This window comes from Oncorhynchus tshawytscha, linkage group LG25, assembly GCF_018296145.1.
Source record: "Oncorhynchus tshawytscha isolate Ot180627B linkage group LG25, Otsh_v2.0, whole genome shotgun sequence".
Classification (NCBI taxonomy): domain Eukaryota; kingdom Metazoa; phylum Chordata; class Actinopteri; order Salmoniformes; family Salmonidae; genus Oncorhynchus; species Oncorhynchus tshawytscha.
In genome coordinates, this window is record NC_056453.1 from 43,763,445 (window position 1) to 43,787,752 (window position 24,308).

At 42.7% G+C, this 24,308-nt stretch overlaps 1 protein-coding gene across 1 annotated transcript; it reads left to right on the forward strand.

Moving 5' to 3' along the window:
• The first annotated feature begins 1,003 nt into the window (after positions 1–1,003).
• On the forward strand, positions 1,004–5,416 carry LOC112224712 (5-hydroxytryptamine receptor 7-like). Its single transcript, XM_024388407.2, has 2 exons — positions 1,004–1,784; positions 3,081–5,416. Exons 1-2 carry the CDS (start codon positions 1,252–1,254, stop codon positions 3,883–3,885), a joined length of 1,338 nt encoding a protein of 445 aa, XP_024244175.2. The 5' UTR covers positions 1,004–1,251; the 3' UTR covers positions 3,886–5,416.
• Positions 5,417–24,308: the final 18,892 nt, after the last annotated feature.

A 24,308-nucleotide genomic window follows, 5' to 3' on the forward strand; every position in this document is an offset into this window, starting at 1 on the left:
CATACAGGATATTGAAGCTGGTAACCTCGAGGCTACTGCCACCACCATTACATATACCTAACTATTTACCTGTTGTAATAATGAATTCAGGAGAGGGGGGGGGCAGCCCTGACTGGGACTCAAACCTGGGTCGAGCAACTGTCGAGCCAACATCTTAACCGCTACACCAAGAGGTCCAAACCTCTTGACAAGGTCGCTAGGTGTTGAGTTAAAGTCGCTACATTTACCGCTTCCTTTCAGGTGAGCTGAGCCTTTCAGGTGAGCTGTCCCCACCCTCTCTACAACAGGTTCCTCACATGTATACACCATGGCCATCAAAGGCTCCATCCCACTTCTGACACTAGTGTAGCAATTATATGCAGGTCTCAAACCCTGTTCTGCTAGCCCCTAGGCACACCAGCTAGCTACTGCTCCAATAAGGGTTACAACAATGTACTGTACCAGTAAAACGTTTGGACACACTTACTCATTCCAGGATTTGTCTTTATTTATTTTTTACTGTTTTCTACATTGTAGAATAATAGTGAAGACATCAAAACCTTGAAATAACACATATGGAATCATGTAGTAACCAACAACAAAAAAAGTGTTGAAATCCAATCCAAATATATTTTATAGTAGCCACCCTTTGCCTTGATGACAGCTCTGTACACTCTATGCTAGCTACTGTTCCAAAAACTGTTACGACAATATATATATATACATGCATGTCTTAATTTTTTTTTTTTAAATGGTGCTGTTGTGGCCATATTGTAGCATTACAATTAGTAGGCCTCCTCTACTACACCTGATTTAGTTGCCAATGAAGGTATGTTGATACGCCTCCCCCCCATCCGTTATTGTCCATAGCCGCATTGGATTGGTTGGCTATTCAGAGAACGTCATGCTTGTTTAATGTCTTGAATAAATCAGCGAGACATTTAGAACGACTCCAACGTTCTAGGTGTTCCTGACGTCACTTGTCAATCAGTTAGCGTATAATTGCACTGACACGGCCGCAGGAGCTGTTATTTCTCCGTGGTGACCAGAGATGTTCACAGAGAAACATTTTAAGGTCGTTTTTGATACATGCTTGCGTGATGAATAATGTTCTTAGAATAGAGCAATTTGCGTGTTTCCTACTACTATGAATGTGCGCTCTGCGCGGAGGATGCAGATTAGTCATTTACATCACACATGCACATCTGTGCGTAGGCCTATAGGCTATGCCATTTTACGGGGTTGCAAGTTCATGGATAAAAACGAACCAGCATGTTTGTGGATGCTGATGGAACTTTCAACAACTGCAACATGAAATCTTATGTGATGGAGAAAGCGAAAGAGCCCGGTGCAACAAATATGATTTCGGAGGCGCTCGTTGCACACTTGCTGAAGATTGCGCAAGAGGCGGCTGAGGCAGTATCCGCCACCTCGCAGTCTTCAACTCTGCTGATGGAGAATGGGACTCGGTGTGGGGAGCAAATTCTGAACTACGACAAGGTGGAGAAGGTATTTATTGGAGGGATCCTCACCATGCTCACGCTGTTTACTATCTGCGGGAACTTGCTGGTGGTGATCTCGGTGTGCTTCGTCAAAAAGTTGCGGCAGCCGTCCAACTATCTGATAGTGTCTCTGGCGGTTGCCGACCTTTCAATCGCGCTGGCAGTTATGCCGTTTGTCAGTATAACTGACCTTATTGGGGGGCAATGGGTTTTTGGCCAAGTCTTCTGCAATGTTTTTATTGCCATGGACGTGATGTGTTGCACTGCATCCATAATGACGTTGTGCGTAATTAGCATAGACAGGTAAGTGTCATTCCAATGCCTATTACCTGCATAGAAGGAAACGTATTGTTTGGGTAGTGTGACAAGGTGAAAGCCGTTTTAATATGACGGTTAATTATGCATTTAATTGTTAAATTGAGTCTTACATTTTTGTTTCGTGTTTTTTGCACACATACTTGATGAAATCGTGTTTTATAAGCCCATGTGGGCACCAATTGGTGTTTATTTATATAGCCTCAGGAGTAAATGTCAGTTGGTTTTTCATAGCCGATCATTAAGAGTATCTCTACCACTCCTGCTGTCTCTAGAGAGTTAAAAACAGCAGGTCTGGGACGTCTGGTGAACAGGTCAGGATTCCATAGCCACAGGCAGAACAGTTGAAACTGGAGCAGCAGCACGGCCAGGTGGACTGAGGACAGCAAGGAGTCATCATGCCAGGTAGTCCTGAGGCATGGTCCTAGGGCTCAGATCCTCAGAGAGAAAGAAAGAGAGAATTAGAGAGAGCATACTTAAATTCACACAGGACACCGGATAGGACAGGAGAAGTACTCCAGATATAACAGACTGACCCAAGCCCCCCGACACATAAACTACTGCAGCATAAATACTCGAGGCTGAGACAGGAGGGGTCAGGAGACACTGTGGCCACATCCGATGATACCCCCGGATAGGGCCAAACAGGCAAGATACAACCCCACCCACTTTGCCAAAGCACAGCCCCTCACACCACTAGAGGGATATCTTCAACCACCAACTTACCATTCTGAGACAAGGCCGAGTATAGCCCACAAAGATCTCCGCCACGGCACAACCCAAGAGGGGGCGCCAACCCAGACAGGAAGATCACGTGTAGGCTACTAAATAAAATAAATAATTTAAAAAACAAATGAACACTGATATTTTCATAGTGAATTAAGTGGGTAGCACTCTTGCCTCCAAAACCATATGTTTACCCTGTGCAGTTCGATCCCCACATGAGCCTTATACACATTTTTGCGGGTCCCGCTACTGTATGTTTTCCTACCTTGTCATAAACATAATAAAAACATGTAAGGAGTTCGGGAATTCCAATCTCCTTTCAAAACAAATGATAGCGTAGCCCTAGTAACAGGCTACATTATAATAAGATTGTTATACGATCTTATTATAATTGCTATAGTTATTTTGGTGTGAATTACTCCCCAATGTTTGTCTTCCTTTGGAAGTTCCTTGCTGTTCATCCAATGTATTTACAGTAATATGTATCTGTATGTATAAACAGTTCATTTGTTGTTTACAGCTAATTAATTATATGCTTATTTTGTTGTCCGTTTTGAGGTACCTGGGCATAACCAAGCCTCTGACGTACCCTGTGAGACAGAATGGCTGTTGCATGGCCAAGATGGTGGTGTCCGTGTGGCTTCTGTCCGCCTCCATCACCTTGCCCCCCCTCTTCGGCTGGGCCCAGAACGTAAACGACAACAAGGTGTGTCTGATCAGCCAGGACTTTGGTTACACCATCTACTCCACCTCAGTGGCGTTCTACATCCCCGTATCCGTCATGCTCATTATGTACTACCGCATCTACCGCGCCGCCAAGCTCAGCGCCGCCAAGCACACCATCACGGGCTTCCCGCGGGTCGGGGAGGAGGAGGCACGGGGGGGAGAGGAGGCCATGGAGGAACAGGAGGAGGAAGAGGACAGCGTGGACTGTGTGTCGGCCGCTCTGAGGCTCCACAGGGAGGTGGAGGAGTGCACGCGATTCTCCCGGCTCGTGAGGAGCAACCGGAGGAACATGTCCATCTTCAAGCGGGAGCAGAAGGCAGCAGGCACCCTGGGGATCGTGGTAGGAGCCTTCAGTGTCTGCTGGATGCCTTTCTTCTTACTGTCCACGGCCAGACCCTTCATCTGCAGGGCGGACTGCCCTAGCTGTGTGCCCTTGTGGGTGGAGAGGACCCTGTTGTGGCTGGGCTATGCCAACTCCCTCCTCAACCCTTTCATTTACGCCTTCTTCAACAGGGACCTGAGGACCACCTACCGCAACCTGCTGCGCTGTCGTTATCGCAACATCAACCGCAAGCTGTCCGCCGTCGGGATGCAACAAGCCCTCAAACGGGTGGATAAGACCGACTCTGTTATCTAAATGGTGTTATTGTTGTGGTGTTGTGGGAGCTGCCACTCTGAGCACTAGAGTCGACCACGTTCTCTCAATGACAATAGGTCAATGTTATCTGCCTGCCTGGTCCTCTACTTAAGATCATGCATGTCCAGACACAGTCTAGACCTTATTGGTCAGGTCTGATTTATGAAACAACTAAGAATCTATCCTTCCATCTGAATGTGAGTCCATTGGCTTTGTGTCCGTGACGTTACGGTGCTTTTACCCTGGGCATTTCTCAGTTGTGCTGTGGTTGTGTAGCGTGGTTCATTCTGCGTTGTGTACTTTTAATTAGGACGCTGCCACAACTGGAGGTCTGCTAATTATTTTTATTTGCCCTGCACACGAAGAGACAACACACATTATGTTAACCCTTGGCGCAGTTACAGCTCTCAGGCACCTTGCTAGCCGAAGGTCAGGCAAAATGAAATAACAGGTTCTGTGTGCACACATTCAATGCACAACAGCACACCATACAATACAAGCAAAATGATACAGAACATAATTCAGACAACATAAAGACATACCTGCACACGAAGAGACAACACACATTATGTTAACCCTTGGTGCGGTCATAGCTCTCAGGCACCTGCGCAAGCACACGGACACTCACTCAAACACTGTCCCAAGTACTCACAAGTTACAATAGATACCCTAGTTAGCGAGCTTTGTGAAACTTGTTAACATAAATCTTTATATTGTCCACATTGTAACAAACTTATGGTAGCATAACAGTACATTGTGTAACATTACCACGGTTTTATATTGAACAATTTGGGAGCCAAGGACAACATACCTTTCAAGCCGAAGGTCAGGCAAAAGAGAACAATAAGGGGGTATGGAAATACAGATAACCCGCAATGGACCAAACCAAAATATACAATGACATGTATGTACAATATTGATGTGGAAAAGTGTTTGTACACCAAAGAAAAACATTAGCTATGCAGCTGTAATTAAATATAAAAAAACACACTGAATTATTATTATTATTATCAAATTATTAACATCCCCTCTTGACCTGGCCTATTTAAATTGGTCCTTGTTGCATAATCTGGTAATTTGGTGCATAATCTAAGGGAACAACATCACACTGCTACATTTGCACAAACACGATCCCTCAGAACAAGCCATGATGGTTAGCTGTTTCTTGAAGGGGCAATCTACAGCTGATCCATCCATTTTGTTGTTGTTGACTATATTAACAAAAGTATGTGGACACCCCTTCAAATGAGTGGATTTGGCTATTTCAGCCACACCCGTTTCTGACAGGTGTATAAAATCTAGCCCAAGCCAAGCAATGTCCATAGACGAACATTGTCATTAAAATGGCCTTACTGAAAAGCTCAGTGGCTTTCAATGTGGCACCGTCATAAGATTCCACCTTTCCAACAAGCCAGTTCGTCCTGCAAGAGCTGCCCGTCAACTGTAAGGGCTGTTATTGTGAAGTGGAAATGTCTAGGAGCAACAACGGCTCAGCCGCTAAGTGGTAGGACACACAAGCTCACAGAACGGGACCGCCGAGTGCTGAAGCGCTGTTGCAGTTGCAACACTCACTACAGAGTTCCAAACTGCCTCTGGAAGCAGCGTCAGCACAAGAACTGTTCGTTGGGAGCTTCATGAAATGGGTTTCCATGGCCGAGCAGCCGCACACAAGCCTAAGATCACCATGTGCAATGACAAGCGTCGTCTGGAGTGGTATAAAGCTCACCACCATTGGACTCTGTAGCAGTGGAAACACATTCTCTGGAGTGATGAATCACGCTTCACCATCTGGCAGTCTGATGGACAAATCTGGGTTTGGCGGATGCCAGGAAAATGCTACCTTCCCCAATACATAGTGCCAACTGTAAAGTTTGGTGGAGGAGGAATAATGATCTGGGGCTGTTTTTCATGGTTCGGGCCCCTTAGTTCCAGTGAAGGGAAATCCTAACGCTACAGGATACAATGACATTCTAGACAATTCTGTGCTTCCAACTTTGTATATACCCATTTGATTCTTGAAGAATATATCTTATAAATGCCTAATGAGCTTAGTTCAAATGTAGTACCCCATCCGAACCAAAATATAATCTTGTTTTACTCCAATGTTTGTAAACAAAGTAAATGTAAACAAAAACACGTCTGAACGTGTTCTGTACGTCACGGGCAACAATGTTGTGACTTTGTCAAAAAAATCAACCATGGTGTGTTGACGTTGTTCCATGGTTATGTGTAATGCAGACTCTTAAATGCAAATGTTTCCTTGTGACATGTTGGACGTGCCCAAATGGACAATACAACCTACACGTGGAATTTGACTTCCTGTGAGTATGCCCTTTCAATTGCATAAAAGATTATTTTCTTCTTCGTCTTCTTCTTTCCCAATGTCTGTTCATTTACGTTGAACGTATGTTTGTTGAATGACGTCACATACCTATATAAATGTGATTGACAAATCATTATTTCATTTTTTAAATTTTTTTTTATGAGAGTGACATCATTAAGGATTTAACAGAATTGCATGATTTTGATTGTGATGTCATAAAGACTCAAAGTGTAAATAGAATCTGAGGGTATTCTGTGAACCTTTCTTGGTTTTTATAAAAATGGCAATAACATTGGTTCATTTAGATGGCATTATGAATAGTTTTTCCATACGTTTACAGTTAAGTCACAATTTGTTTTGTTTTTTAATTTTCCGTACTATATTGTCAGTATTCTCTCAGTTAAATTGCTCAGTGTGGCAAAACCTTTGTTGTGTGATGGCTCGTAATTGTTTAGTGAAACAAAGTGAAAATGTGGAGTATTGGCTCAGTCATATGTTCTATCACACGTGAAGCAATGCCCAGTGAAGGACATGAACACCTAGAGGTGTGAGGCAATCCTACGCACCGAACAACACTGAATCACACGTCGCAAAGTCCTCTTCATGTCTTATTGTGAGTCAAAACCAAGACAGCTGAAGGAGAGGGAGAAAAAAAGGGATTAGGGTGACAATCTATTTCCTGTCTAAATCCAACATGTACCCAAAGTCACCCACTTAGCAACGTTTATGATGGCCATGTCTCTAAGGGAAACAACGTAGAATTATCCAACTGTGAAAAAATATATATATTGGATTTGTTTTAGTGTAGAAAAGCTATGGGCCATTATATCCTGTATCTTTAAGCTACAATGAAAATATAATGAGGAGGCAAGTGCATTTATGTTGCAGTGGGTATGATTTATCTCTACGTTCATATTTCTGGACTTGACCAAACTCACAGAATTCAGTATTCAGTCAACGTGGTAGTGCACTTAGCCGATAAAATGGAGGCTTTTGTTAAAGCAATTCCCTGAAAAGGCCTTATGTGAAAGCAATAGACCTACTCTAAGAGCCCTTCTCTCAGTACAGATCATAGACATGGGGCCTGAAAGAAAATGGTGCTTTTTAATTTTGTGTCTTATTAAATGTAGGTCTATTCATTTATTGTCCAATTAAATGTAGGCCTTTTTATTTATTCTTGCCAGGCCATCATTGTCAATAAGATTTGTATTTTTCCATAATTGACCTTCCTGGTAAAATAAAACTTAAAGGAAAACAAATCCAAATGTTTTGGTGTTTTTGAGTTCTGTCACATGACCCTTTTACATGATCAAACTAGCAGATATGATGCTGTTGTTTTACATTTCCACCTTTTCCAGTAGATCATTTATTTTTATTTTTGTTAGGGGGGTTTACATATGAAAGGGCTTTCCAGATTATTTTTGAATAATCTTTTTTTTTTTTTTGCTGTTTCTTCTCAAAGACTTTGCAAATGAATTCGTTAAGAGATATTTGAGAGATATTACTGAACTGATGCATCGATTCTCATCCGTATCTGCTCTGAAAAGTAAATGACACAGATTGAGTTGACATTTGCCGCAGCGCATTCTCCTCTAACACGGGAACATTGCTTTTACATTTCAATCACGTTGTAAAGCTGAACTTCTGCAATAAAGATTGAATAGAACCCTAAGGTTAAAACAGGCATAATGTTTATTCATCTGTTCATTCTTAGATGTAAAGTTCCCTGTTTTGGGGACCTGCGTGGTCATTTTTACTTTTTTACTTATAAAATCGATCTGCGGACACCATAGATCAAAATGGATGATTTATGTCTCTTTTGCCTGTGTGAAGCAGGATGTGAAATCTGACACCACTTGAAGTTGGGATGTCCCTCATACCATTTAATGTGCTCTTCCGACTGTCCATGTCATGATCGTCGTAAGAAGCGGACCAAAGCTCAGCGTGGTGTGAATGCATCATTTAATAGATGACGAAAAACACGAAGTAAACTGTACAAAAACAATAAACAAATAACGACCGTGACGCTATCATAAGGCCTGTGCTGACATAAGCAATTAACATAGACAATCACCCACAAACAAATAGTGAAACCCAGGCTACCTAAGTATGATTCTCAATCAGAGACAACTAATGACACCTGCCTCTGATTGAGAACCATACTAGGCCGAAACATAGAAATCCCCAAATCCTAGAAAAACAAACATAGACTGCCCACCCCAACTCACGCCCAGACCATACTAACTAAATACAAAACAAAGGAAATAAAGGTCAGAACGTGACAGTCCATCAACTCCTGTCTCAACCCTACCCCCTCATATGCCTGGAATCCTGACATTGCAGCGCAGCAGGAGAGATCGGTTTACTCTACCTGTGGTTTATTATGGATCCCCATTAGTTCCTGCCAAGGCAGCAGCTACTCTTCCTGGGGTTTATTATGGATCCCCATTAGTTCCTGCCAAGGCAGCAGCTACACTTCCTGGGGTTTATTATGGATCCCCATTAGTTCCTGCCAAGGCAGCAGCTACTCTTCCTGTGGTTTATTATGGATCCCCATTAGTTCCTGCCAAGGCAGCAGCTACTCTACCTGTGGTTTATTATGGATCCCCATTAGTTCCTGCCAAGGCAGCAGCTACACTTCCTGGGGTTTATTATGGATCCCCATTAGTTCCTGCCAAGGCAGCAGCTACTCTTCCTGGGGTTTATTATGGATCCCCATTAGTTCCTGCCAAGGCAGCAGCTACTCTTCCTGTGGTTTATTATGGATCCCCATTAGTTCCTGCCTCTTCCTGGGGTTTATTATGGATCCCCAGCAGCTAGCTCTTCCTGGGGTTTATTATGGATCCCCAGCAGCTACTCTTCCTGGGGTTTATTATGGATCCCCAAGGCAGCAGCTACTCTTCCTGGGGTTTATTATGGATCCCCATTAGTTCCTGCCAAGGCAGCAGCTACTCTTCCTGGGGTTTATTATGGATCCCCATTAGTACCTGCCAAGGCAGCAGCTACTCTTCCTGGGGTCCAGCAAACTTAAGGCTGTTATACAGTTTTAAAAACATTACAATACATTCAAGTTTATGCGGGAGGGATTTATTATTTTTTTAAAGTGTGCAACGCGATCTACGAGACCGATTATAAATTATAAATAAATTATAAATTGTCTGTCCAAAAACGCTTATAACCCTAGGGTGAATGTATATAAAGAGGGTATTTCCTGTTTGTAGCATTCCTCAATTCTCTTTGAGGAAAAGTCTCCAGTTTTCTTGTGTTCTCTCAACTCATTAGCATGTTATTCTGAAAGACTTGTGTGATCCGCCACCTTAAGGACACAGTTATACTTAACATGCCCTGAGCTCTATGAATCTTCTGGTGCGTAGTGTTCTACACTTGTATTCCACAATTAAACACATTTCTTATGCATCATGTAACACCCTAACCAATCCAGGCTAGCCCCGTCAGCGCCAAACACACGCACGCACGCACACACAGTCCTGTTGAGTGGCCAGATGTCCAAGTGTCTGCCCTGATTGGTCACCTGACCAATGGTAAAAACACTTTTTAATTTTTTAAATTTAAATTAATTACTGCGACAGAATGTGACAAACCCAGGGCTGGGTTAACTACCACGTAGATTTAAATGAGAGATTATCACTAGAGGTGTCACGAGTGTGAGGTAAGAATCAGACACAGAGAGCAGAGAGTTCCAAAAGGGAGAAAGGCACTTTAATATGACCCCAAAAAACACAGGGCGAAACAGGTTACCTAAGTATGATTCTCAATCAGAGACAACGATCGACAGCTGCCTCTGATTGAGAACCCATATCAGGTCAAACACAGAAATGCAACATAGGAAAAAAAAGAACATAGACTACCCATCCCAACTCACGACCCCTGACCAAACTAAGACAAAGACATAGTAAAGGAACTGAGGTCAGAACGTGACAAGAGGTCCTCTGGGTTATTTCCTATTCATAACACATCCTCTCTACCAGTTTGATTTACGCAATGACGTGTCCGGAACATTTGGAATGGTTTGGCCAAAGTGGGGCCCCAGACCCAGGTTTATTTTAATATAATTATGGAAAGGCACACACCTGTCTATATAAGGTCCCACAGTTGACAGTGCATGAGGTCAAAGGAATTCTCTGTAGAGCTCCGAGACAGGATTCTGTCAAGGCATAGATCTGGAGAAGGGTACCAAAAAATGTCTGCAGCATCGAAGGTCCCCAAGAACACAGTGGCCTCCATCAAACTCAAATGGAAGAAGTTTAGAACCACCAAGACCCTTCCTAGAGCTGGCCGCCCGGCCAAACTGAGCAAGGGGAGAAGGGCCCTGGTCAGGGAGGTGACCAAGAACCCAATGGTCACCCAATGGACAGAGCTCCAGAGTTTCTCTGTAGAGATGGGAGAACCTTCCAGAAGGACAACCATCTCTGCAACACTCCATCAATCAGGCCTTTATGGTAGAGTGGCCAGACGGAAGCCACTCCTCAGTAAAAGGCACATGACTGTAGCTGGCTAACATACTGTAGTTGGCTACTTTAGCCCGCTTGGAGTTTGCCAAAAAGCTTCTAAAGGACTCAGACCATGAGAAACAAGATTCCAAGATTCCAAAACCAAGATTGAACTCTTTAAACTGAATTCCAAGCGTCACGTCTGTAGGAAACCTGACACGATCCCTACAGTGAAGCATGGTGGTGGCAGCATCAAGTCTGGAGGAAACCTGACACAATCCCTACAGTGAAGCATGGTGGTGGCAGCATCAAGTCTGGAGGAAACCTGACACGATCCCTACAGTGAAGCATGATGGTGGCAGCATCAAGTCTGGAGGAAACCTGACACGATCCCTACAGTGAAGCATGGTGGTGGTAGCATCAAGTCTGGAGGAAACCTGGCACCATCCCTACAGTGAAGCATGATGGTGGCAGCGTCAATGCTGTGGGGATGTTTTTCAGCAGCAGGGACTGGGAGACTAGTCAGGTTGAGGGAAATATGAATGGAGCAAAGTACAGAGAGATCCTTGATGAAAACCTGCTCCAGAGCACTCAGGACCTCAGACTGGGGCAAATGTTTACCTTCCAATAGGAAAATAGCCCTAAGCACACTGCCAAGACAATGTAGGAGTGGAATATCCTTGAGTGTCCCAGCCAGAGCCTGGACTTGAACCTGATCGAAAATCTCTGGAGAGACCTGAAAATAGCTGTACAGCGACACTCCCCATCCAACCTGACAGAGCTTGAGAGGATCTGCAGAGAAGAATGGGAGAAACTCCCCAAATACAGGTGTGCCAAGCTTGTAGCGTCATACCCAAGAAGACTAGAGGCTGTAATCGCTACCAAAGGTGCTTCAACAAAGTACTGAGTAAAGGGACTGAATACTTATGTCACACCCTGATCTGTCTCACCAGGCTTTGTGATTGTCTCCACATTAATCCTCCTGTGTATTTTCAGTGAGGCAGGCAAAAACTAATGACACCTTTTGCCTTTTCCCTGCCTGTACTTTAGCCTATCGGATTCCCTGTTATCTATTGCCTGATCTCCCGGATGACGTTACTAGCCTTTTCTCTGCCTGTACTGTTGCCTTGTTGGTGTAGAGGACCATGTAAAAATGATTCAAGCAGGACTAGTTATGAATGTCAAGCTGTAAACATAACTCTCTAGATCTTACCTTTGTGCCAACTACACTGAGTGTAAAAAAACATAAAATTAATTAGCACCATGGGGATGACTAACACAGATTAATGCTTCAACGCTTCAAACTAAAATGTTTTAATTTAATTGGGGTATCTTGGTATGGAAACATGAAGGTGATGAAGTTTCTGTGAAGGTCATTAAAGTTAATGTAGTTTATCAAACTTAAAGCATCCAAATGTGTTCCCCAGCTCCCTTCTCTCTCCATCTGGGACATCCAAATGTGTTCCCCAGATCGCTTTCTCTCTCTGTCTGGGGAAACGTGGACACCATGACAACATGTACATTTAGTTCCACTACTGACAGCTTTATTGAGCTGTTAGATCTTTCCATCAATTGACTCCCTCCCTCCTCTCTTCACTTGGCTTGCATGAATAGTGGAGGAGGGGAAGAAGCTGATCTCAGCACTCCTAAACCACATCTAAGTTCCAAAAACCAATCTCCATATATCAAAAGCTGATGGCAATTGAGGATATCAAATTCTGTTTCAATTTGTGGCACCTTTTGAGGATGGGCAAACACAAGGTACACTACATGACCAAAAGTATGTGGATACCTGATCGTCCAAACATCTCATTCCATAATCATGGACTTAATACCTATGTGAGAATGCTGTTCATTGACTACAGCTCAGCGTTTAACACCATAGTACCCTAAAAACTTGTCATCGAGCTCGAGACCCTGGGTCTCGACCCCGCCCTGTGCAACTGGGTACTGGACTTCCTGACGGGCCGCCCCCAGGTGGTGAGGGTAGGCAACAACATCTCCACCCCGCTGATCCTCAACACTGGGGCCCCACAAGGGTGCGTTCTGAGCCCTCTCTTGTACTCCCTGTTCACCCACGACTGCGTGGCCACGCACGCCTCCAACTCAATCCTCAAGTTTGCGGACGACACAACAGTGGTAGGCTTGATTACCAACAACGACGAGACGGCCTACAGGGAGGAGGTGAGGGCCCTCGGAGTGTGGTGTCAGGAAAATAACCTCACACTCAACGTCAACAAAACTAAGGAGATGATTGTGGACTTCAGGAAACAGCAGAGGGAGCACCCCCCTATCCACATCGATGGAACAGTAGTGGAGAGGGTAGTAAGTTTTAAGTTCCTCGGCGTACACATCACAGACAAACTGAGTTGGTCCACCCACACAGACGGCATCGTGAAGAAGGCGCAGTAGCGCCTCTTCAACCTCAGGAGGCTGAAGAAATTCGGCTTGTCACCAAAAACACTCACAAACTTCTACAGATGCACAATCGAGAGCATCCTGTCGGGCTGTATCACTGCCTGGTACGGCAACCCACAACCGTAAGGCTCTCCAGAGGGTAGTGAGGTCTGCACAACGCATCACCGGGGGCAAACTACCTGCCCTCCAGGACACCTACACCACCCGATGTCACAGGAAGGCCATAAAGATCATCAAGGACATCAACCACCCGAGCCACTGCCTGTTCACCCTGCTATCATCCAGAAGGCGAGGTCAGTACAGGTGGATCAAAGCTGGGACCGAGAGACTGAAAAACAGCTTCTATCTCAAGGCCATCAGACTGTTAAACAGCCACCACTAACATTGAGTGGCTGCTGCCAACACACTGACTCAACACCAGCCACTTTAATAATGGGAATTGATGGAAATTGATGTAAAATATATCACTAGCCACTTTAAACTATGCCACTTTGTTTACATACCCTACATTACTCATCTCATATGTATATACTGTACTCGATACCATCTACTGCATCTTGCCTATGCCGTTCTGTACCATCACTCATTCATATATCTTTATGTACATATTCTTTATCCCTTTACACATGTGTGTATAAGGTAGTAGTTTTGGAATTGTTAGGTTAGATTACTCGTTGGTTATTACTGCATTGTCAGAACTAATATGGAGCTGGCGCCCCCAATCACCGGGGGGCAAACCTGGTCCCCCCCCAATGTTGGAACATTGCTGTGGGGACTTGAGTCCTTTCAGCCACATTGTCATGCTGAATTAGGAAAGTTGCAACACAGTTGGAAGCCCAGAATCGTATACAATGTCATTGTATGCTGTAGTGTTAAGATTTCACTTCACTGAGACCTAGCCCGAACCATGAAAAACAGTCCCAGACCATTATTCCTCCTCCCCCAAACTTTACAGTGGGCACTATGCATTCGGGCAGGTAGCGTTCTCCTGGTAACCGCCTAACCCAGATTTGTCTGTCAGACTGCCAGATGATGAAGCGTGATTCATCACTCCAGAGAACGTGTTTCCACTGCTCCAGAGTCCAATGGCGGTGAGCTTTACACCACTCCAGCCGACGTTTGGCATAGCGCATGGTGATCTTAGGCTTACGTGTAGCTGTGTGCGGCCTGCCACTTCACGGCTGAGCCGTTATTGCTCCTAGACGTTTACACTTCACAGTAACAGCACTTGAGAGAGTGGTCAACTATTAAGTATTTTTAACAGTTATGTCAAGAATTTCAGATACCAGCCTGGCCTCAGAGCCATATGAAACATACTTTACGAATTTCTGAGACAGAAACGACAGAAAGTAGGGACATTGGTTGGGGAGGATGGGGCGTAATCCACAACAGTCTAGTAATCCAGAGGTTGCATGTTCGAGTTGCGTCAGGAACAACTGTAGCATTTTACCCCTAACCCTTATTCTAAACTTAAACCAATCCACCCAACCTGCTACATAAATTCACCTAACTTTTGGCATTTTAGTTCTCCTGACCTTTATCATTAGTTCATAAATTCTCCCAGTAATTATCCTTTGTTGTTACAGCGCAACAAGCAACCTGGTCTCACATAAAGACATGCAATACTATACATCCTCCAAGACATATGAATTACATCTTCCAATTCGTATGCTATTGTACGATTGTGTAAGACGTATGATACTATAGGTCCTCTAATTAATTTTATATTTATATTGTACGACCGCTATTCCATTCGTAATGTAACCTAAAGTAACATAACATCTCAAACTAAATGGAGTGTCACAGATTTTTGTACAGAATAATACAAATTGCCCTGAGACTACATTGATTTGTGTATGCTTAGGTAAAAACTGATAGCTATGAATATAAGCTGATCAAACTGAATAAATAAAATAAAAATAGATCATTATTTCATTTATATTTTATATGTACCCAATACAACCCTTTGTTGATTCTTATTTTTGTTACTTTTGCATGTTGGTGGGTTTGCTAAGTGGGTGTGCAAAGAGTTGGTGGGATTTGCTAAGTTGATTTGCCAAGTGTTAGTGGGTTCGCTAAGCGGGTTTGCTAAGTGTTGATGGGTTTGCTAAGCTGGTTTGATAAGTATTAGGTGGGTCTGCTAATTGTTGGTGTATTTGCTAAGTGGGTTTGCTAAGTGTTGTTGGATTTGCTAAGTGAGTTTGCTAAGTGTGGTGGGTTTACTAAGTGTCGGTGTATTTGCTAAGTAGGTTTGCTAAGTGTTGTTGTATTTGCTAAGTGTTGCACAATAATAGGCTATTTTCTCTCCAAGATGTCAGAAGGCAATTGTGCAATAGCACAATGTTCCAAGATTATTTATAATAAAGTTATTTCTTTGAAATAATTTAGCATTAAAGTGATATTTTATGGATTCTTGTGCAGAATTACATTTCCAGTCTTCACAGCAGGATGAATGCTGTCGCTGTCTGGAAGATAAGTGCTGTCCTGGTCAGCACTCAACGAGCCACTATTCTATTCATTAAATGAAACATACAGTACACAGTATTCAAGGTGTCTTCATTTTGTCTTTCAAACATGTAGTAGTTTGTCCTTGCCGTTGTTGATCAAAGCCTGCTTTGAGGGTTGGTTTGGGTGGATGTGTTGCCTTTGCTAAGGGAGCTGAGGCAATAGTGTAGTAAAAACCATCACACTTCAAAAGTGAACTGAGTTTAATTGAAGTTTGTAATATAGCAGTGCCTTTCGAGCAAACTTGTTGCCATGGTTGCTTGGTTTCCATGGAGCATTCCAACCCCGCCTCTCTTCCTGTCTGCTCCTGAAGCCCTTCCCCCTTAGAACTAGAATTCCATATGAGCTTTTTATTGTTTGACCTTAAGAAAATACAATATAAAGGGCCATAAATAGCCTTTTACTGGTCTGTATCGAATATTTATCCTCATTCACGCTCTGTAGAGCGTGGCAAATGAAGAGGACACTCAGCAATAACAAACAAAAAAATGCCTTTGCGCAATTCACCTCATTCCGAGTGCCAAAAAGTTAGCAAAGTTGGATCAACAAAAACAACTCATCAAGCTATTAGTTTTATATTTTCATACCAACTGTTGACACTAATGATTCTTATTCCACAATGTGCAAACTACAACCTCAATAGTGGGAGTTGACTTAAGGTAAGGGAAGAGTTAAGAGTCTGGTGTCAACAATGTAGATTAAGAGTAACAAGTGACTGATAGAAAGTTAGCTAAAGAGACTACTCTCAGGCTATTACTTCATACTCTTTGCCATTGATCGACTGTCTATTTGTTAAATGTTTGTAATGCATTACAAAAGATACATTGTAATTGTGTGTAATGTCATTTTTAGTTCTATGTTGGACCCAAGGAAGATAGCTGACGCCATGATTTCAGCTTAACGGGGATCCTCATAAAAAATGTAAATCACAAAGGCTCAAAAAACAGCCTCCATTATCAAGGAAATAGCAACTTATCTGATATACAGTAGGTCTTCATTAAATTGAGCCATTGTTTAAATTCCCCATTGTACCTTAACTCAAAAGGTTTATCTTCTCTGTACCTCCCTATGACGTGTTTCAGGAAAACGTAGGCACATGTATTCAAGTGCCAGTGGAACGATGGTATTCAGTTTTCCAACAGCGAAGAACTGTAAGGCGATCAACACAGACAACCTGGGGACACTGATAAGCCACATTGTGAATTTTCTTCCCTGCAGTGTTATCCCCAATAAATCACATTTACAAACCCAGACTGCTGAGAGTATTCCCAGCTAACACATTTGGTTCCTAGGAAGTTGTGGAAACGTATGTTTTTTTGGCTTCCCATTTTTTTTTTTAAATACTTTTTTTTCACCTTTATTTAACCAGGTAAGCTAGTTGAGAACAAGTTCTCATTTACAACTGTGACCTGGCCAAGATAAAGCAAAGCAGTTCGACACATACAACAACACAGGTTTCACATGGAGTAAAACAAACATACAGTCAATAATACAGTAGAAAAATAAGTCTATATACGATGTGAGTAAATGAGGTGAGATAAGGGAGGTAAAGGCAAAATAAAGGCCATGGTGGCAAAGTAAATACAATATAGCATGTAAAACACTGGAATGGTAGATTTGCAGTGGAAGAATGTGCAAAGTAGAAATATTGGGGTGCAAAGGAGCAAAATAAATAAATAAATAAATACAGTAGGGGAAGAGGTAGTTGTTTGGGATATTTATAGATGGGCTATGTACAGGTGCAGTGATCTGTGAGCTGCTCTGACAGCTGGTGCTTAAAGCTAGTGAGGGAGATAAGTGTTTCCAGTTTCAGAGATTTTTGTAGTTCGTTCCAGTCATTGGCAGCAGAGAACTGGAAGGAGTGGCGGCCAAAGGAGGAATTGGCTTTGGGGGTGACCAGTGAGATATACCTGCTGGAGCGCGTGCTACGAGTGGGTGCTGCTATGGTGACCAGTGAGCTGAGATAAGGCGGGACTTTACCTAGCAGGGTCTTGTAGATGACCTGGAGCCAGTGGGTTTGGCGACGAGTATGAAGCGAGGGCCAGCCAACGAGAGCGTACAGGTCGCAGTGATGGGTAGTATATGGGGCTTTGGTGACAAAACGGATGGCACTGTGATAGACTGCATCCAATTTATTGAGTAGGGTATTGGAGGCTATTTTCTAAATGACATCGCCGAAGTCGAGGATCGGTAGGATGGTCAGTTTTACGAGGGTATGTTTGGCAGCATGAGTGAAGGATGCTTTGTTGCGAAATAGGAAGCCGATTCTAGATTTTACATTGGATTGGAGATGTTTAATGTGAGTCTGGAAGGAGAGTTTACAGTCTAACCAGACACCTAGGTATTTGTAGTTGTCCACATATTCTAAGTCAGAACCTTCCAGAGTAGTGATGCTGAACAGGCGGGCAGGTGCAGGCAGCGTTCGGTTGAAGAGCATGCATTTAGTTTTACTTGTATTTAAGAGCAGTTGGAGGCCACGGAAGGAGTGTTGTATGGCATTGAAACTCGTCTGGAGGTTAGTTAACACAGTGTCCAAAGAAGGGCCAGAGGTATACAGAATGGTGTCATCTGCATAGCTTGCATGGCTGAGGTGCACCCATGACCAGCTCTGAAACCAGATTGCATAGCGGAGAAGGTAAGGTGGGATTCGAAATGGTCGGTAATCTGTTTGTTAACTTGGCTTTTGAAGACCTTACAAATACAGGGCAGGATAGATATAGGTCTGTAGCAGTTTGGAGTCTAGAGGCAGGGTAGGATAGATATAGGTCTGTAGCAGTTTGGAGTCTAGAGGCAGGGTAGGATAGATATAGGTCTGTAGCAGTTTGGAGTCTAGAGGCAGGGTAGGATAGATATAGGTCTGTAGCAGTTTGGAGTCTAGAGGCAGGGTAGGATAGATATAGGTCTGTAGCAGTTTGGAGTCTAGAGGCAGGGTAGGATAGATAGGTCTGTAGCAGTTTGGAGTCTCTAGTAGCAGTTTGGAGTCTAGAGGCAGGGTAGGATAGATATAGGTCTGTAGCAGTTTGGAGTCTAGAGGCAGGGTAGGATAGATATAGGTCTGTAGCAGTTTGGAGTCTAGAGGCAGGGTAGGATAGATATAGGTCTGTAGCAGTTTGGAGTCTAGAGGCAGGGCAGGATAGATATAGGTCTGTAGCAGTTTGGAGTCTAGAGGCAGGGCAGGATAGATATAGGTCTGTAGCAGTTTGGAGTCTAGAGGCAGGGCAGGATAGATATAGGTCTGTAGCAGTTTGGATCAAGAGTGTCCCCCCCTTTGAAGAGGGGGATGACCGCAGCTGCTTTCCAATCTTTGGGAATCTCAGACGACACAAAAAAGAGAGGTTGAACAGGTTAGTAATAGGGTTTGCAATCATTTCGGCAGATCATTTTAGAAAGAAAGGGTCCAGATTGTCTAGCCCAGCTGATTTGTAGGGGTCCAGATTTTGCAGCTCTTTCAGAACATCTATCTGGATTTGGGAGAAGGCGAAATGGGGAAGGGTTGGGCGAGTTGCTGTGGGGGGTGCAGTGCTGTTGACCGGGGTAGGAGTAGCCAGGTGGAAAGCATGGCCAGCCGTTGAAAAATGCTTATTGAAATTCTCAATTATAGTGGATTTATCAGTGGTGACAGAGTTTCCTATCCTCAGTGCAGTGGGCAGCTGGGAGGAGGTGTTCTTATTCTCCATGGACTTTACAGTGTCCCAGAACTTTTTTTGAGTTTGTGTTGCAGAAAGCAAATTTCTGCTTGAAAAAGCTAGCCTTGGCTTTTCTAACTGCTTGTGTATATTGGTTTCTAACTTCCCTGAAAAGTTGCATATCACAGGGGCTGTTCGATGCTATTGCAGAACGCCACAGGATGCTTTTGTGTTGGTTAAGGGCAGTCAGGTCTGGAGAGAACCAAGACTATATCTGTTGCTGGTTCTACATTTATTGAATGGTGCATGCTTATTTAAGATGGTGAGGAAAGCATTTTTAAATGCCTTTCTTTTAACATGTTTTTAAGATTTAGAATTTTTAAGATGGTGAGGAAGGCATTTTGCTTCTGGGAATAAAGCCAAAAGTGCCTTGACTGGTTAAACTCTGCCTGTTCTGGGAACATACATTTTTACAATATAAGTTGCTCTCAGGACTTGAGAATGTTTTACTATTGGCTCCCTGAAAGTAATCCTTTCGTGGTTTTATTAACATTCTGATAATAGATATTATAGGTTATTTGAAGATAATTAAATAACAATGACGTGTTACAATAAGACTTCTAATAACACTGCTAGCTTCATTTCATTGATTTGATCTCCAAATCAGATACACGTTAAAATCATGCAAACACATTTTTTAATTTGTCACAAAGTCCGTGAGATTTGAATCTATGATCTTCTGTTCTCTGTCCGTGGAATGAGTCCACTACACACCAGGATGGAGCTAGCATGACATGTTTAAAAAAAAAAACTCATACAAAAGCTGTTAATTCAAACAGACCCTATTTCAAAGGAAACAAGCGCTCATTAAAATTGGGTGTGGCCAATTAGTGGGTGTGGCCAATTAGTGGGTGTGGCCAATTAGTGGGTGTGGCCAACCCACCTGAACACACTTAAGAAGATAAAAAAGTTTTGTTGGCGCTGAGAACGGAACGTACATGTTTTTATAGAACATTCTTCAAACATTACAAATGTTTTCTGTGGTTTTAATGGAAAGTTTTCTTAACGTTCTCTGAACATGACTTTCAATAGAACCATGAGTAAATCTGTAGCAAACTTTATGTTGAAATACTGAAATTCCCACAGAAGAACGTTGTTAACGTTCTCGGGAACAATTTGAGAACATTACTTGAAGTAGAACAATGACGAAAGCTGTAGGAAATGTAATGCTAAAGTACTAAAATTCCCACCAAAGAAACATAGTTCTCAGAACGTTGTATACATAATAACCATAGGACAACCACACTCTCACCAAGCTCTAAGAAACAAATGGTTCTCAGAACGTTATCTGCTAGCTGGGTTGTATCTGTGTATTATCATTCAACAGATTCATCAGATGTATAGTGCCACTTTTTCTGGTATGTCAATATGAATTATAACATGGTTGTTTAGAAATGTTGTCTTGTCTTTTGATCGCTAAATGTTTTTTTTTTTTTTACCATTGATTGAGGACCACTTTGGAAACAAGAGTTTTAATGAATTAATACTTTAAGTGCTATCCTCTGGGAATACATTGTACATCTTGTTTTTGACCCAAATAAATTCTATAAAAAAATGGAATCCCACACCCTAAAATGGGTCTCAGTAGGCCTGAGAAACAGCATTGAGTTTAGCTGTCATACAAACGCAGAGTCATTAACATGTCTTTTCATTGGGCTGGAGGAAAAGTGTTTTTGTTGATTTGCTGCCATGTTGGTTTAAATCCCCTTTAAAACAGTAAAACAGTAATTGCATCATTGTGTTTATAACAGTAAAATAGTAATTGCCTCGTTGTGGTGGTAGAACTAAAGCCCAGTTGTGGCCAGCTGGTAGACAAACGCATGGTTCTCCTCTGAGAATTGGCTTGGTCTCTTTCTTTTTTCACGAGACAGTGAAATTAGCCTGCAGCTGTACTCATTTGAGTTGCGTAGCTCCCTGCTAACCTTGGCCTACAGCTACACTGCTGATCTACACCCAGCTAGCACATTTGGTTCCTTCGTAGTTGTGGAAACGTAAGTTTTTGGTTTCCCATTGGTTCTGGGAACAAAGACATAACTTTCCTGACCAGTAAAACTGAATGTTTTTTTTAAAGGTTCTGAGAACGGAAGAGAAAATATTGACTGTTCTGGGAAAGTTCTTTTTTTTTGGTTACAGGGAGGTTCTGAGAACATTTCTCACATTTGTCTTTTATTGTGGCACAGCGTCAGTGAGATTCAAACCTATGATCTTCTGTTCTCTATCCATGGAATTAGTCCACTGCACCACCAGGATGCAGCTAGCATGCCATGTTTTTTTTTTTAACTCATACAAAGCTGTTGATTTTAGTCTATTAAAACAGATCAAATTTCAAAGTAAACAAATACTCATTAAGATCAGGTGTGTAATTCATTAATTAACCAATTAGTAGCTCTGCCAAGACAACCGAAGACACCAAACAAGATAGAGAATAGAGTTTTGTTGGCGTGCTGAGAATGTTTTTAAATAACATTCTTAGACGTTCTCTGAATGTTAAAGTTTTCTTGTGGTTTTTATTGGAACGTTTTCTTAACGTTCTCAAAACAATGTTTTTTATTTTTTTTATTTTTAAACTAGGTAAATCAGTTAAGAACAAATTCTTATTTACAATGACGGCCTCCCAAAAGGCAAAAGGCCTCCTGCAGGGACGGGGGCCTGGGATTAAAAATAAAAATATAGGACAAAACACACCACGACAAGAGACACCACAACACTACATAGAGAGACCTAAGTCAAGACAGCACGGCATCAACACGACTTTAAATAGAACCATGAGAAAACCTGTAAGAAACGTTATGCTGAAGTACTGAAATTCCCACAGAAGAACGTTCTCTGAACTATTTGAGAACGTTGCCAATGCCAAACCAGTTGGACAACATTAATAGAGCATTACCAAAATGTAAATGTAACCATGTTTGAACATTTAGGAAACGTTCTGTTAAAGTAGTTAAAATACCAATACCAGTTCCTTAAATGTGCCGAGACTGTTTCCAAACCAAGCAACTATCCTAAACCATTCCCAGAAGGTTGTGGGAAGGTTGTATGCAAAATAACCATTAGGACAACCACACGCTCACCAAGCTCTAAGAAACATACAGTATGGTTCTCAGAACGTTATGAGCTAGCTGGGCATATAAAAACACAACAAGCAACAATTTCTTTGATTTTACAGAGTTACAGTTCATATGAGGAAATCAGTCAATTGAAATACATTCATTCGGCCTTAATCTATGGATTTCCCTTAACTGGGAATACAAATATTTAAAACAATGGGTGTCAGGATCTGGTCACAGCATTTTGGTCCATGAAAATTGCCATCAATAAAATGCAATTGTGTTTGTTGTCCGTAGTTTGTGCCTGCCCATACCATAACCCCACCGCCACCACAGGGCACTCTGTTCACAACGTTGACATCAGCAAACCGCTCGCCCACATGACACCATACACATGATCTGCGGTTGTGAGGTCGGTTGGACATACTGCCAGATTATCTAAAATGAAAAGTGGCGGCTTAAGGTAGAGAAATGAACATTAAGTTCTCTGGGAACAGCTATGGTGGACATATTCCTGCAGTCACCATGCCAATTGCTCACTTCCTCAAAACTTCAGACATCTGTGACATTGTGTTGTGTGATTAAGCAGCACATTTTAGAGTGGCCTTTTGTCCCCAGCACAAGGTCCACCTGTGTAAAGACCATGCTGTTTAATCAGCTTCTTGATATGCCACCCCTGTCAGGTGGATGGATTATCTTGGCAAAGGAGAAATGCTCACTAACAGGGATGTAAACAAATTTGTTCACAAAAATGGAGAAATAAGCTTTTTTTTGTGTGTAAAAGGGGGTAAAGGCATGTTTCTGAAAAGATGGGAACAAACAGCTGTGGTTTCCTCTGAAACAAGTGGAGGAGAAAAGCGAATCTGACATCTCTTTCCTGCTTAATGTGCCTGAATGTCACCTTCCTGCAGGGGCTTTGAACCATGAAGGCACTCAATCTGATTCAACCAACCTGGACTCAGGGGTAGACGTAACATAATAAATGGAAATCTGGGACACTGAAATTAGTGTGATATGTTACCTTTTTAAAAATGTTATACCAAATCTCCCAAATTTCGTGGTATCCAATTGGTAGTTACAGTCTTGTCCCATCGCTGCAACTCCCGTACGGACTCGGGAGACGCGAAGGTCGAGAGCCGTGCGTCCTCCGAAACACGCCCCCGTCAAGCCGCACTGCTTCTTGACACAATGCCCAGCTAAGGGTTAAAGTTAGGAATGAGATTAAAGGGGGTTAGCTAACATGCTAAGTAGTCGCAAAGTTGCTAAAATGAGGAAGATGTCCGTGATGAGATACGAACACATTGCCAGACACTCACATTATACGCCTACCCATCCTACTTTCGTTTTTGCCTTAAGTAACCATAACAAATGTAACATAACAGATACTCAGCAAAAAAAAGAAAATGTCCTCTCACTGACAACTGCGTTTATTTTCAAACTTAACATGTGTAAATATTTGTATGAACATAACACGATTCAATAACTGAGACATAAACTGAACAAGTTCCAGACATGTGACTAACAGAAATGGAATAATGTGTCCCTGAACAAGGGGGGTCCAAATCTAAAGTAACAGTCAGTATCTGGTGTGGCCACCAGCTGCATTAAGTACTGCAGTGCATCTCCTCCTCATGGACTGCACCAGATTTACCGGTTCGATCCAACAGGTCCCAGAAGTGCTCAATGGGATTGAGATCCGGCGTTTTCGCTGGCCATGGCAAAATACTGACAGTCCTGTCTTGCAGGAAATCACGCACAGAACGAGCAGTATAGCTGAATTGTGGACTTTCTCGCTCTTTGCCCCGATTATCTTTTGTACTGTCAGCAGAAGCTGTCTCCACTTCTCAGTTTGGAGTCGTACTAGATTGACACTCGCACCGTTTTTGGAGAACAGAAAGCTGGAACTGACATTTCAGATGGTACAATGGTACAGCTTTGGGGGAAGTGATAGCATAGCTACATCGAACAGTACAGGCTTGTGATTGACGAGAGA